This window comes from Oncorhynchus mykiss, chromosome 29 (assembly GCF_057628025.1).
Source record: "Oncorhynchus mykiss isolate SJ-2025 chromosome 29, ASM5762802v1, whole genome shotgun sequence".
Lineage (NCBI taxonomy): Eukaryota > Metazoa > Chordata > Actinopteri > Salmoniformes > Salmonidae > Oncorhynchus > Oncorhynchus mykiss.
In genome coordinates this window covers 9,049,233-9,065,000 of record NC_143050.1, presented here as the reverse complement: position 1 = coordinate 9,065,000, position 15,768 = coordinate 9,049,233, and the positions used below count along the sequence as shown (strand labels likewise).

At 45.3% G+C, this 15,768-nt stretch overlaps 1 protein-coding gene across 3 annotated transcripts in view; it reads left to right on the top strand.

The window, feature by feature from the left end:
• Positions 1-15,768, top strand: part of LOC110510244 (relaxin receptor 2) — a 185,448-nt gene that overhangs the window by 60,476 nt on the left and 109,204 nt on the right. For all 3 annotated transcript variants that reach the window (XM_090226478.1, XM_036967526.2, XM_036967527.2), the window contains exon 6: positions 6,696-6,767. In XM_090226478.1, coding sequence (XP_090082604.1) covers positions 6,696-6,767 — 72 coding nt within the window. The remainder of the gene's footprint in view (positions 1-6,695; positions 6,768-15,768) is intronic.

Sequence of the window (15,768 nt, the reverse complement as noted above, 5' to 3'; positions counted from 1 at the left end):
AATCTTTGTTTCATCAGATCTGATCATCATGGTCTGAGAGTCCTTCAGGTCCCTTTTGCCAACCTCCATGTGGGCTGTCATGTGCCTTTTAATGAGGAGTGGCTTCCGTCTGGCCACTCTACCATAAAGGACTAATTGGTGGAGTGCTGCAGAGATGGTTGTCCTTCTAGAAGGTTCTCCCATTTCCACAAGGCCCTTCTCCCCCGATTGCTCAGTTTGGCCGTGCGGCCAGCTCTAGGAAGAGTCTTGGTGGTTCCATATTTCTTCCATTTAAGAATGATGGAGGCCACTGTGTTCTTGGGGACCTTCAATGTCTTGGAGCTGTACGAACAATTCCTTCGACCCGAATGGCTTGGTTTTTGCTCTGACATGCACTGTCAACTGTGGGACCTTAAATAGACAGGTGTGTGCCTTTCCAAATCATGTCCAATCAATTGAATTTACCACAGGTGGACTCCAATCAAGTTGTAGAAACATCTCAAGGATGATCAATGGAACCAGGATGCACCTGAGGTCAACTTTGAGTCCCATAGCAAAGAGTCTGATCACTTATGTAAATAAGGTATTTCTGGTTTTTATTTTTAATACATTTGTTAACATTTTGATTATTGCATTGTCATTATGCGGTATTGTGATGTCATTATGGGGCACACACACACACACACACACACACACACACACACACACACACACACACACACACACACACACAGAGAGAGAGAAAGAGAGACACACACACACACACACACACACACATACAGAGACACGCACACACACAGAGATACACACACCCAGAGACACACACACAGACACAGACACACACACACACACACACTCACACACACACAGAGACACACACACACACAGAGACACATACACAGAACAGTATATTAAAGATGCACTATGCAGAAATCACTCCGACATTTCCTCGTTATTAAAATTCTAATAGTTCGCCTAATTTCAGTTTATGTGACAAAACAAGAGAGTATAGTGTAGAGAATCAGTGTACCATCTAAACTGCTGTGAAATATATTTCCCATAACCCCCCAAAAATGTATTTTCAACTGTTTGAAACTGGTGTACAAAACCGAAAGTAAAAGACACAAAAACTAAACTTAAGAACCGTAAGCATAGAAATAGCGCACATAAAACAACCCTACCGCTTCTTAGACTTGCTTTCAATGAGAATGACAGATCTATAACTCACATTTCTATGTGAATTTAGTCGGGTCGCCCGAAAAAGTTACATATTGCAGCTTTAAGGAGGCAGAAGAGGATAAGAGCACAAAAGACACAGTGTGACTGTGAAACACGATGAAACAGGCGCCCACGCATGAACACGGTCATGTAGAGGTCTCTCTCTGATGTGTATCTCTCTCATTGTCTGTAACGCACGCACGCACGCACACATGCACACGCACACGCACACGCACACACACACACTCACTTCACTAGTGCGGTCATGCAGACGTGGCTTCCTGAAACACAGGGTCAGAGTCTGTGTTCACTCTGTGATCAAAGTGGAAGTTATGGGCCTCCCGAGTGGCGCAGTGGTCTAAGGCCCTGCATTGCAGTGTTGTGGTGTCACTACAGCCTGGGGTATGATTCCAGGCTGTGTCATTATGAACGTCCCATCGGGTCCCATCGGGTGGTGCGCAATAGGTCTGGTTTTGGCCGGGGGGGCTTTACTTGGCTCGTTGTGCTCTAGCGATTCCTTGTGGCGGGGCTGACCTCGGTTGTCAGTTGAACAGTGTTTCCTCTGACACATTGGTGGAGAGGGCTTCTGGGTTAAGGGAGTGGGTGTTAAGAAGCGTAGTTTTGGGGGATACATAACGGGGGATGCATAACGCGACCTTCGCCTCTCCCGAGCCCGTTGGGGAGTTGCAGCGAAGAGACAAGCTCTTAATCCTGAAATTCGGGAAAGAAAACGGGGTAAACTTTGTAATTGTTTTATTTGTTTTTTACTTCATTAGTTATTTATTAAGTCTCTCTGGACTTAATCTCTCTGAACATCATCAGGGCCTGTCTCTCTCTACTTGAAGATTTGAAGTAGTGTCGTGGTGTCTCTCTTGTCGTGATGTGTGTTTTGTCTGATATATTTGTTTTTTATCCCAGCACCCTGTCCCGGCAGGAGGCCTTTTGGTAGGCTGTCATTGTAAAAAAGAATTTGTTCTTAACTGCCTATTTAAATTAAGTTTAAATATATATTTTTCTAAAATAATAAAAACTTTGTTAATTGTTTATTCATTTATTCATATCACTTCTTATCTTCAGTATAACTTCACTGCAGAGAATGATAGCGAGATAGAGACCGAGACTGACACAGAGACTTAGACTGACACAAAGACTGACACAGAGATCTAGACTGACACAGAGAACTAGACTGACACAGAGACCGAGACTGACACAGAGACCGACACAGAGACTGACCCGGTGTCTGACACAGAGACCTAGACTGACACAGAGAACTAAACTGACACAGAGACCTAGACTGACACAGAGACCTAGACTGACACAGAGACCTAGACAGACACAGAGACCAACACAGAGACTGACACAGAGACAGAGAGACAGACACAGAGACAGACACAGAGACAGAAATGGAGACTAACCCAAAGACTGACACGGAGACAGAGACTGACACGGAGACTGAGACTGACACAAAGACTGGCACAGAGATCTAGACTGACACAGAGAACTAGACTGACACAGAGACCGAGACTGACACAGAGACCGACACAGAGACTGACCCGGTGTCTGACACAGAGACCTAGACTGACACAGAGAACTAGACTGACACAGAGACCTAGACTGACACAGAGACCTAGACTGACACAGAGACCTAGACAGACACAGAGACCAACACAGAGACCAACACAGAGACTGACACAGAGACAGAGAGACAGACACAGAGACAGACACAGAGACAGAAATGGAGACTAACCCAAAGACTGGCACGGAGACAGAGAGACTGAGACTGACACGGAGACAGAGACTGACACGGAGACTGAGACTGACACAAAGACTGGCACAGAGATCTAGACTGACACAGAGAACTAGACTGACACAGAGACCGAGACTGACACAGAGACCGACACAGAGACTGACCCGGTGTCTGACACAGAGACCTAGACTGACACAGAGAACTAGACTGACACAGAGACCTAGACTGACACAGAGACCTAGACTGACAGAGACCTAGACAGACACAGAGACCAACACAGAGACCAACACAGAGACTGACACAGAGACAGAGAGACAGACACAGAGACAGACACAGAGACAGAAATGGAGACTAACCCAAAGACTGGCACGGAGACAGAGAGACTGAGACTGACACGGAGACTGAGACTGACACAAAGACTGGCACAGAGATCTAGACTGACACAGAGAACTAGACTGACACAGAGACCGACACAGAGACTGACCCGGTGTCTGACACAGAGACCTAGACTGACACAGAGAACTAGACTGACACAGAGACCTAGACTGACACAGAGACCTAGACTGACACAGAGACCTAGACAGACACAGAGACCAACACAGAGACTGACACAGAGACAGAGAGACAGACACAGAGACAGACACAGAGACAGAAATGGAGACTAACCCAAAGACTGGCACGGAGACAGAGAGACTGAGACTGACACGGAGACAGAGACTGACACGGAGACTGAGACTGACACAGAGACAGAGAATGACACGGATACAGAGACTGAGACTGACACAGAGACAGAGACACTGAGACTGACACGGAGACAGAGACTGACACGGATACAGATACTGAGACTGACACAGAGACAGAGATTGACACAGAGACTGAGACTGACACGGAGACAGAGACTGAGACTGACACGGAGACTGAGACTGACACAGAGACTGAGACTGACACGGAGACAGATACTGAGACTGACACAGAGACAGAGAGACTGACACTGACACTGAGACTGACACGGACACGGAGACTGAGACTGACACGGAGACAGATACTGAGACTGACACAGAGACTGAGACTGACACGGAGACAGAGACTGACACGGAGACAGAGACTGACACGGAGACAGAGACTGACACGGAGACAGAGACTGACACTGACACTGAGACAGAGACTGACCCTGACACGGAGACAGAGACAGAGACTGAGTCTGACACGGAGACAGAGACTGAGCCTGACACGGAGACAGAGACTGAGCCTGACACGGAGACAGAGACTGACACGGAGACAGAGACTGACACGGAGACAGAGACTGACACGGAGACAGAGACTGACACGGAGACAGAGACTGAGACTGACACAGAGACAGAAAGACTGAGACTGACAAGGAGACTGAGACTGACATGGAAACAGAGACTGAGACTGACACGAAGACAGAGACTGAGACTGACACGAAGACAGAGACTGAGACTGACATGGAAACAGAGACTGTACTGACACGGAGACAGAGACTGAGACTGACACAGAGACAGAGAGACTGAGACTGACAGGGAGACAGAGAGACTGAGACTGACAGGGAGACAGAGAGACTGAGACTGACACGGAGACGGAGACTGAGACTGACACGGAGACAGAGTCTGAGACTGACATGGAGACAGATACTGAGACTGACACAGAGACTGAGACTGACACGGAGACTGAGACTGACACGGAGACAGGGCCTTACACTGTACTGGGTCAGGGCTTAACACTGTACTGGGTCGGGGCTTTACACTTTACTGGGTCAGGGCTTAACACTGTACTGGCTCAGGGCTTAACACTGTACTGGGTCGAGGATTTACACTGTACCGGGTCAGGACTTTACACTGTACTGGGGCAAGGCTTTACATTGTACTGGGTCAGGTCTTTACACTGTACTGGGTCAGGGCCTTACACTGTACTGGGTCAGGGCCTTACACTGTACTGGGTCAGGGCTTTACACTGTACTGGATCAAGGCTTTACACTTTACTGGGTCAGGGCTTAACACTGTACTGGGTCAGGGCTTTACACTGTACTGGGTCAGGGCCTTACACTGTACTGGGTCAGGGCCTTACACTGTACTGGGTCAGGGCCTTACACTGTACTGGGTCAGGGCCTTACACTGTACTGGGTCAGGGCCTTACACTGTACCGGGTCAGGGCTTTACACTGTACTGGGTCAGGGTCTTACACTGTACCGGGTCAGGGCTTTACACTGTACCGGGTCAGGGCTTTACACTGTACTGGGTCAGGGCCTTACACTGTACTGGGTCAGGGCCTTACACTGTACCGGGTCAGGGCCTTACACTTTACCGGGTCAGGGCTTTACACCGTACCGGGTCAGGGCTTTACACCGTACCGGGTCAGGGCTTTACACTGTACAGGGTCAGGGCCTTACACTGTACTGGGTCAGGGCTTTACACTGTACTGGGTCAGGGCCTTACACTGTACTGGGTCAGGGCCTTACACTGTACTGGGTCAGGGCTTTACACTGTACTGGGTCAGGGCCTTACACTGTACTGGGTCAGGGCCTTACACTGTACTGGGTCAGGGCTTTACACTGTACTGGATCAAGGCTTTACACTTTACTGGGTCAGGGCTTAACACTGTACTGGGTCAGGGCTTTACACTGTACTGGGTCAGGGCCTTACACTGTACTGGGTCAGGGCCTTACACTGTACTGGGTCAGGGCCTTACACTGTACTGGGTCAGGGCCTTACACTGTACCGGGTCAGGGCTTTACACTGTACTGGGTCAGGGTCTTACACTGTACCGGGTCAGGGCTTTACACTGTACCGGGTCAGGGCTTTACACTGTACTGGGTCAGGGCCTTACACTGTACTGGGTCAGGGCCTTACACTGTACCGGGTCAGGGCCTTACACTTTACCGGGTCAGGGCTTTACACCGTACCGGGTCAGGGCTTTACACTGTACAGGGTCAGGGCCTTACACTGTACTGGGTCAGGGCTTTACACTGTACTGGGTCAGGGCCTTACACTGTACTGGGTCAGGGCCTTACACTGTACTGGGTCAGGGCTTAACACTGTACTGGGTCGGGGCTTTACCCTTTACTGGGTCAGGGCTTAACACTGTACTGGCTCAGGGCTTAACACTGTACTGGGTCGGGGCTTTACACTGTACCGGGTCAGGGCTTTACACTGTACCGGGTCAGGGCTTTACATTGTACTGGGTCAGGGCTTTACACTGTACTGGGTCAGGGCCTTACACTGTACTGGGTCAGGGCCTTACACTGTACTGGGTCAGGGCTTAACACTGTACTGGATCAGGGCTTTACACTGTACTGGATCAAGGCTTTACACTTTACTGGGTCAGGGCTTAACACTGTATTGGGTCAGGGCTTAACACTGTACTGGGTCAGGGCTTTACACTGTACTGGGTCAGGGCCTTACACTGTACTGGGTCAGGGCTTTACACTGTACTGGGTCGGGGCTTTACGCTGTACCGGGTCAGGGCTTTACACTCTACCTGGTCAGGGCTTTACACTGTACTGGGTCAGGGCTTTACACTGTACTGGGTTAGGGCTTTACACTGTACTGGGTCAGGGCTTTACACTTGTGTTAAAGCTAGAAACATGTTTATTTTTACCACATGAAAACTCAACCTCTGTGTTTTATTTTAGAATGAGAATGTGGTATTAATAATACATTTGCTGGTACCTGGTGAAATAATGTTGAATCTCTGTGCTTGAGTTGATGTTGTGTGTGTTTGTTTCTCATCTCAGGTTCTTACAGAATAACAGCATCCAGACAATCTCCACTCAAGCCTTCAGTGGACTCTACAAACTGGAGAGACTGTGAGTACTGACATAGCTCTATCCACCACCGTATGTGGGCATCTTTACGCTACACGACTTACGTGTGTGGGTCTCTTTACACTAGACGACTTATGTGGGCCCCTTTACACTACACGACAAGTGTGGGCCTCTTTACACTAGACGACAAGTGTGGGCCTCTTTACACTACACAATTTATGTGGGCCTCTTTACACTATATGACTTGTGTGGGCCTCTTTACACTACACGACTTATGTGGGCCTCTACACTATACGAATTGTGTGGGCCTCTTTAAATTACTCGACTTATGTGGGCCTCTTTACACTATACGACTTGTGTGGGCCCCTTTACACTACACGACAAGTGTGGGCCTCTTTACACTAGACGACTTATGTGGGCCCCTTTACACTACACGACAAGTGTGGGCCTCTTTACACTAGACGACAAGTGTGGGCCTCTTTACACTACACAATTTATGTGGGCCTCTTTACACTATACGACTTGTGTGGGCCTCTTTACACTATACGACTTATGTGGGCCTCTTTACACTATACGACTTGTGTGGGCCTCTTTACACTATACGACTTATGTGGGCCTCTTTACACTACACGACAAGTGTGGGCCTCTTTACACTAGACGACAAGTGTGGGCCTCTTTACACTACACAATTTATGTGGGCCTCTTTACACTATACGACTTATGTGGGCCTCTTTACACTATACGACTTGTGTGGGCCTCTTTACACTACATGACTTATGTGGGCCTCTTTACACTAGACAACTTTGATGACACAAACTGGGTACAGGAGAGATTATTCTGTAAAGAGACGGATCTAGATTAAAATCTCTCTTGAAGAGATTCCCTCCACACTACCTCCGGAGGACTCTCATACCCTCCTCTGAGTGTAAGGACAATATCTCTCCCATACTACATATCCCCATGAAAGAATTACCTTAATACCAGTAGACAGCATTTTCTTCTCTGTTAGCCAAATTGAAAATGGAAATATCCACATATTTGTGAATCATTGCATTCATCAAGTGTACAACATTATGTGCAATATGGTTTAGATGAGAAGCTCCTGTAAAGTTTGAATTGCTATCCTTATTTTGTTTGAATATATACTACGGTATTTATGGTATGCTAAGCAGCCCGTTCACATCTAGCTTATGCTAGATGACCCAATCATAACATAAAACCACAACCATTTAGCAATTCCAAAACTATATTAATTAAGCAGCTATTTATTTATTTATTTTATTAGGGAGGGCAGTTAAGAACAAATTCTTATTTTCAATGACAGCCTAGTGGGTTAATTGCCTTGTTCAGGGGCAGAACGACAGAGTTGTACCTTGTCGGCTTGGGAATTCGATCTTGCAACCTTTCGGTTACTAGTCCAACGCTCTAACCACTAGGCTACACTGCCGCCGCTACGCTCTAACCACTAGGCTACACTGCCGCCGCTACGCTCTAACCACTAGGCTACACTGCCACCCCAATTGCAGACATATTTTTATCATGTTCGGCACATAAAGTAGCCTATCTGGGGATCTAAAGTTTAAATTCAACAATGTTTCACATGCATTCTTTTCAAAGAGATAGCTAACAGCAAGTGAGCTGTGGTAAACAAAACCAAAAATTGCATCCTCCAGTCCTTCTTTATGAAATGGGCAATGGCAGGATCGTATAGTTTGGCCTTTGATTTTATATCTGACAGAGATACTTTCTCCATTGAGATCAAAGCTAAGGCTGAGAGTCAGACCGGTCCAGTGGTGTTCCTGCAGTAAGTCGTGATCTGTTTCAGGGTGGAGAATGTCCTTTCAACTGAGGCATTAGACAGGGGGAATGGTCAACACCAGAACTCTCATTCAGCCTCTTCTGCTGGAGAAAGTGGAGGAAGTCGGCCGGGCTCCTAACATGGAAGTCATCACATGGAGTACATCACTGTGAGTTCTGTTTTGAGCCGCGAGAAATCAACATGAGGCCCATATCTTTCATTGAGACTTGAGAAGATTTCCCTGTATCTGGTGAACTGCTGTGGGTCAATAAGGGCAAGAAACATAAGCCTTTTGTGGTCCTTGAACCTGTTCTTTAGCTGAGTGAGACGGTTGTCGATGATCCCACTGTGTAGCTGCTGGCACCGGGCTCATACTTCTCCATGCCTCTGTGCCCTCCACCCACTCGGATCCCCGGTCTCAGGCACAGTGTTCTCGTAGATAGAATAGAGTTTCCGTTTTCCTCTCTCCACGGTGCTGTAGAGTTCGCTGACCCTGGACAGGCAGAAATGCATGTCAAACTTCCTTATTCTGCAAAAATACCAAAACGGCATGTCAGAGTACACAAAGATGGAGTTGAATTTGATTAGCAGGAAGCAGAACTTGAAGCTTGTCACGTGTGTAATGTGTCCCGTCGACACTGTGAACTGTGTCTTCATCAAAGTCATCATGATGATCCACAATATATTCAAAGGCTAGGAGTTCCTCCCTCTTATTATACACAGTGCAAACCAAATGTGAGGAGTTCCACCGTGTTGGAGGCACTCTGGGTAGTCTTCACTGGCATATTTCATTCAGTGGTTTTGTGCATTTGAATAATCTTGAGAAAAATGCCACTGAGATCTTACACTCTTTCGATTTTGCGGCACCTTGTGACATCACCAGATGAAGGGTCAATGGGATCCGGTGTCAAATATCCTTCTAGGGGTGTCTGGGAGCATTCCTCTCTGTGATATATTGTTTTTAAGAAATAAGTGTGAAATGTTTTTTTCTTGTGAATTTTGAAGGGAAAAACACATTCAAAACTTTCCTGATAATTTGGTCAATAAATCCCAACCATAACTGAAATACCAATAATTTCTGTATTACTTAACTCTAACAGTGCAGAAAGTATACATGCTTGGTCATTTGTTTGTAGAACGACTGTGAGAAAGCCAGTTCTGGGGTGTGTTCAGTTCCATTGAATGTTTGTAACATTGGTTTGTACTGAACGACACATTTCCCCAAAATGTTCTTCAACTTTCTTGAACAGACTTTTAGGTAGCCTACAGTTGCTCTATTTGGTGGGTATGGTGAGTGTGGCTTGAAGTAGAGGTCTTCACTGGTCCAACAAACCTGAAATTACGAGATCTGACCCGGGACCCGAGCGGGTCCTAAATTTAGAGTTTTGTCTTAGATCTGGGTCGGGTCTGATATAATTTTCACGGTTCTCAGGTATCTGCAATTAACCAGTTGGATTTAGGGGGCGCTATTTTAATTTTTGGATGAAAAACATTCCCGTTTTAAACAATATATTTTGTCACGAAAAGATGCTCGACTATGTTAATAATTGACAGCTTTGGAAAGAAGACACTCTGACGTTTCCAAAACTGCAAAGATATTGTCTGTGAGTGCCACAGAACTGATGTTACAGGCGAAACCCAGATAAAAATCCAACCAGGAAGTGCCGCATTTTTTGAAACCGCCTCATGCCAATGACTCCTTATATGGCTGTGAATGAGCTACGAATGAGCTTACGTTTTCCACGTTTTCCTCACGGTGTCTCCAGCATTGTATCTGCAATTAAAATGTATTTACCGACTGGACCCGATTGGACCCATCCTCTGTTCATTTAATGTGTGAGGTGATGAAAACTGCGAAAGCTTGTTATCTGTGTTAGCCAATGGTAACTTACTCAAATCAAATCAAATTTATTTATATAGCCCTTCGTACATCAGCTGATATCTCAAAGTGCTGTACAGAAACCCAGCCTAAAACCCCAAACAGCAAGCAATGCAGGTGTAGAAGCATGGTGGCTAGGAAAAACTACCTAGATAGGCCAAAACCTAGGAAGAAACCTAGAGAGGAACCAGGCTATGTGCCAGTCCTCTTCTGGCTGTGCCGGGTGGAGATTATAACAGAACATGGCCAAGATGTTCAAATGTTCATAAATGACCAGCATGGTCGAATAATAATAAGGCAGAACAGTTGAAACTGGAGCAGCAGCACAGTCAGGTGGACTGGGGACAGCAAGGAGTCATCATGTCAGGTAGTCCTGGTGCATGGTCCTAGGGAATTAGAGAGAGCATATGTGGGGTGGCCAGTCCTCTTCTGGCTGTGCCGGGTGGAGATTATAACAGAACATGGCCAAGATGTTCAAATGTTCATAAATGACCAGCATGGTCGAATAATAATAAGGCAGAACAGTTGAAACTGGAGTCAAAGGTCTAGCTTACAGCATGTCCAGCTGAAACTGGTTTCGGATGCTTCATTTTGTTGAGACATTTTCCATGGCTAAATTAAGTTAGAACTGTCTTTTAAATGTTGTGCTCCTTAGGTTAAAAATAGGCCTGTTGTGAAATAAATGTAGGCCAAGCCTGTACAAAACTTTTATGAAGGTTTAAACCAGTTCGTTATTAGGCTTTATTATGTTATCAGGCTTAGCTACTGCAGGCCTATGAAGGCAGTGCACACCCCCACTCCAACTGACTCCTCCAGCTCTGCTTTGGGAGGCCGATATTCCCCTGGCTGAGTCTAGGGTCCTTTGCCGTCCAGAATCTCCTCCCAAGTCCATCTCTCCAGGTATCGCTGCCTCTCCTGCTGCTGCCTGTTACCACGCTGCTTGGTCCTTGGTTGGTGGGTGTTTCTGTTGCGAACCTCGTCCTCGTCTGAGGAGGAGTAGCGCGAAGGATCGGTGGACCAATGCGCAGCGTGGTAAGTGTCCATAACGTTCATTTTAAGATATAAACTGAACACTATGAAATACAAACAATAAACGTGAACATGAACGAAATCTGAAACAGTACCGTGTGGCCCAAAACACTCACACGGAAGCAAACACCCACCACTCAAAAGTGAAACCCAGGCTACCTAATTATGATTCTCAATCAGATACAACTAACGACACCTGCCTCTGATTGAGAACCATACTAGGCTGAACTCAAAACCTCAATATAGAAAAACACACATAGACTGCCCACCCCAACTCACGCCCTGACCATACTAAATAAAGACAAAACAAAGGAAATTAAGGTCGGAACGTGGCACATGATCACCTGTAGCCCGACAGATGCAGCAAAGTGGCTATAAATAAATATGCCGAAGCATGCCAATATGTTTTTGTGCTAATCATTAGCTAGTACTTCCCAAACTTTTTCAGTCATGATCCCCTTTCATCATGGGGGGGAACATCCTATCCCCCCCCCCCCATGCCTCCTTACCTCCCTCAATTGAATGAACTGCTACTATGCTACACAACACAGGGTATGCGAATACGTTGACTTCACCTTTTACAGGACATACAAACGCCAGTACCTGTTTTCCCTTCCATATTGAAATCAAGAAGAAAAAATGCGTAAAGGAGAAATGGAATGTTGGTTCTGGAAGTATTCTCCGGGTGATTATTAGGGTGCATAAACATGAGTGCTTTCCGCCCACAATTTTGGCCTTCACATTTGTTTTCTTAACATAAATAAGGAGAATAGGTTGCTGCTGCTGCTGCTGGTCAGTCTGGGAGACAGGCAGTCTACTCTCTGACTGGGGAGAGGAACAAGCTTACTTGAGCCTACTGCCTGAGGTTCAGAGAAATAGCCCTTCTTTAATTTTGTAGCCTACTAGGAACCAGATGTTTCAAAGTTCATAATACTACGAAAGTTATTTATGAACTCACAAAATTGAACAGTTGTAACAGTTGTTTTTCACTCCAATCAGTTAAGCAATAGAAACCTTCTTCATTTGAAAAAATATTTTATTTTGTATTTTTATTCATGCTTATGAATTGACCATGTTAAAAGTGACAGTACTTCTTTATTTGTTACAAGTTAGCTCACAGAGTGAAGGATTTGTTAAGAAGAGAGAGGGAGATAAAGATAGAAAGAGAGAGAGAGGGAGATAAATATAGAAAGAGAGAGAGACAGAGAGAGACAGAGAGAGGAGATACAAGCCTTGCACAACTTGTATCCCTTCACCAACAACGGCCTCTGAGGACCGGGCCTAAACCAAAAGCATAATTGGCAGCGGTGAGATCCATAAAGTTAGGAATTGTGTAGTGTAAAGCTACAAAAAGCCAGTAGCTATGGTGAGGAAATAATTTCCAATATATCAAATTCGCCTCGGGCTGTGGGGGTCAAGAGATTTCGTCAGCCGGTGATTGTCAAGCAAATACAGTGCCTTGCGAAATTATTCGGCCCCCTTGAACTTTGCGACCTTTTGCCACATTTCAGGCTTCAAACATAAAGATATAAAACTGTATTTTTTTGTGAAGAATCAACAACAAGTGGGACACAATCATGAAGTGGAACGACATTTATTTGATATTTCAAACTTTTTTAACAAATCAAAAACTGAAAAATTGGGCGTGCAAAATTATTCAGCCCCTTTACTTTCAGTGCATCAAACTCTCTCCAGAAGTTCAGTGAGGATCTCTGAATGATCCAATGTTGACCTAAATGACTAATGATGATAAATACAATCCACCTGTGTGTAATCAAGTCTCCGTATAAATGCACCTGCACTGTGATAGTCTCAGAGGTCCGTTAAAAGCGCAGAGAGCATCATGAAGAACAAGGAACACACCAGGCAGGTCCGAGATACTGTTGTGAAGAAGTTTAAAGCCGGATTTGGATACAAAAAGATTTCCCAAGCTTTAAACATCCCAAGGAGCACTGTGCAAGCGATAATATTGAAATGGAAGGAGTATCAGACCACTGCAAATCTACCAAGACCTGGCCGTCCCTCTAAACTTTCAGCTCATACAAGGAGAAGACTGATCAGAGATGCAGCCAAGAGGCCCATGATCACTCTGGATGAACTGCAGAGATCTACAGCTGAGGTGGGAGACTCTGTCCATAGGACAACAATCAGTCGTATATTGCACAAATCTGGCCTTTATGGAAGAGTGGCAAGAAGAAAGCCATTTCTTAAAGATATCCATAAAAAGTGTTGTTTAAAGTTTGCCACAAGCCACCTGGGAGACACACCAAACATGTGTAAGAAGGTGCTCTGGTCAGATGAAACCAAAATTGAACTTTTTGGCAACAATGCAAAACGTTATGTTTGGCGTAAAAGCAACACAGCTGAACACACCATCCCCACTGTCAAACATGGTGGTGGCAGCATCATGGTTTGGGCCTGTTTTTCTTCAGCAGGGACAGGGAAGATGGTTAAAATTGATGGGAAGATGGATGGAGCCAAATACAGGACCATTCTGGAAGAAAACCTGATGGAGTCTGCAAAAGACCTGAGACTGGGATGGAGATTTGTCTTCCAACAAGACAATGATCCAAAACATAAAGCAAAATCTACAATGGAATGGTTCAAAAATAAACATATCCAGGTGTTAGAATGGCCAAGTCAAAGTCCAGACCTGAATCCAATCGAGAATCTGTGGAAAGAACTTAAAACTGCTGTTCACAAATGCTCTCCATCCAACCTCACTGAGCTCGAGCTGTTTTGCAAGGAGGAATGGGTAAAAATTTCAGTCTCTCGATGTGCAAAACTGATAGAGACATACCCCAAGCGACTTACAGCTGTAATCGCAGCAAAAGGTGGCGCTACAAAGTATTCACTTAAGGGGGCTGAATAATTTTGCACGCCCAATTTTTCAGTTTTTGATTTGTTAAAAAAGTTAGAAATATCCAATAAATGTCGTTCCACTTCATGATTGTGTCCCACTTGTTGTTGATTCTTCACAAAAAAATACAGTTTTATATCTTTATGTTTGAAGCCTGAAATGTGGCAAAAGGTCGCAAAGTTCAAGGGGGCCGAATACTTTCGCAAGGCACTGTAACTGCCGATCTCACGGTAATTGACCGTTATGAACATAAACACATTTAGCATCTCCTGGCTTTTTAAAATTGTATTTAACCTTTAATCTTTACATATAGCTTACAAGCCACCTTTGGAACGTCTACCTTTTAAAGAGTCTAATAAATACACCATATTTGAAAAATCTTTCTTTCACACTACTGTCGGTAGCTACAATGCTAATGTCTGTTATCTCATCAATCATGGATCAGGTCACTCTGGAAGTGCCGATGAACACGGTTGCTGTAGCAAGCTGTCATACTAGGCCCGAAAATCAAGCATTTGGCTTCAAAACATCTGTCAAGTCAAATTTATTTTTAAAGCCCTTCTTACATCAGCTGATATCTCAAAGTGCTGTACAGAAGCCCAACTTAAAACCCCAAACAGCAAGCAATGCAGGTATAGAAGCACAGTGGCTAGGAAAAACTCCCTAGAAAGGCCAGAACCTAGGAAGAAACCAGGCTATGAGGGGTGGCCGGTCCTCTTCTGGCTGTGCCGGGTGGAGATAACAGAACATGGCCAAGATGTTCAAATGTTCATAGATGACCAGCAGGGTCAAATAATAATAATCACAGTGGTTGTCAAGGGTGGAACAGGTCAGCACCTCAGGAGTAAATGTCAGTTGGCTTTTCATAGCCGATCATTCAGAGCATCTCTACCGCTCCTGCTGTCTCTAGAGGGTTGATAACAGCAGGTCTGGGACTGTGTCAGGACCCAGTTACGAACTCGGGTCTCCGGTGTGAGAAACAGTCACTTAGCAAAATGAGCCACTAATAGTCGGCAGAACCCAGAAGATGAGGCAGACACAGCAGTACTTGAGACAGTGTTTTAATAAAGTAAAAAGGAAGGTTCTTCAGGCAAAAATATAAATACACAACGTCAAAAGTAATTCCAAGAGAAAAAGATAATCCTCTAAGTCAAAAGGTAAATCCACAAGGTGGTAGGTACAATGCCTCAAAAGATAATAAAAACAAATAAACGAGAACAAAAACAGAGTACCACAAGAGAGTCCAACTGGCGTAACAAATGTTCACAGCATCACTGGGGCTGGGTGCCAACATTCAAACACAGAGCAAAGAACTGAGGAAAACTAAGGGTTTAAATACAATCAAGGGAAACGAGGCACAGGTGCAAATAATAACTGGAAACAAGGGAAAACAAAAGGGTCAAAAAGCACAATGGGGGCATCTAGTGGCCAAAACCGGAACAATCCTGGCCAAATCCTGACAGACTGTCCGGTGAAC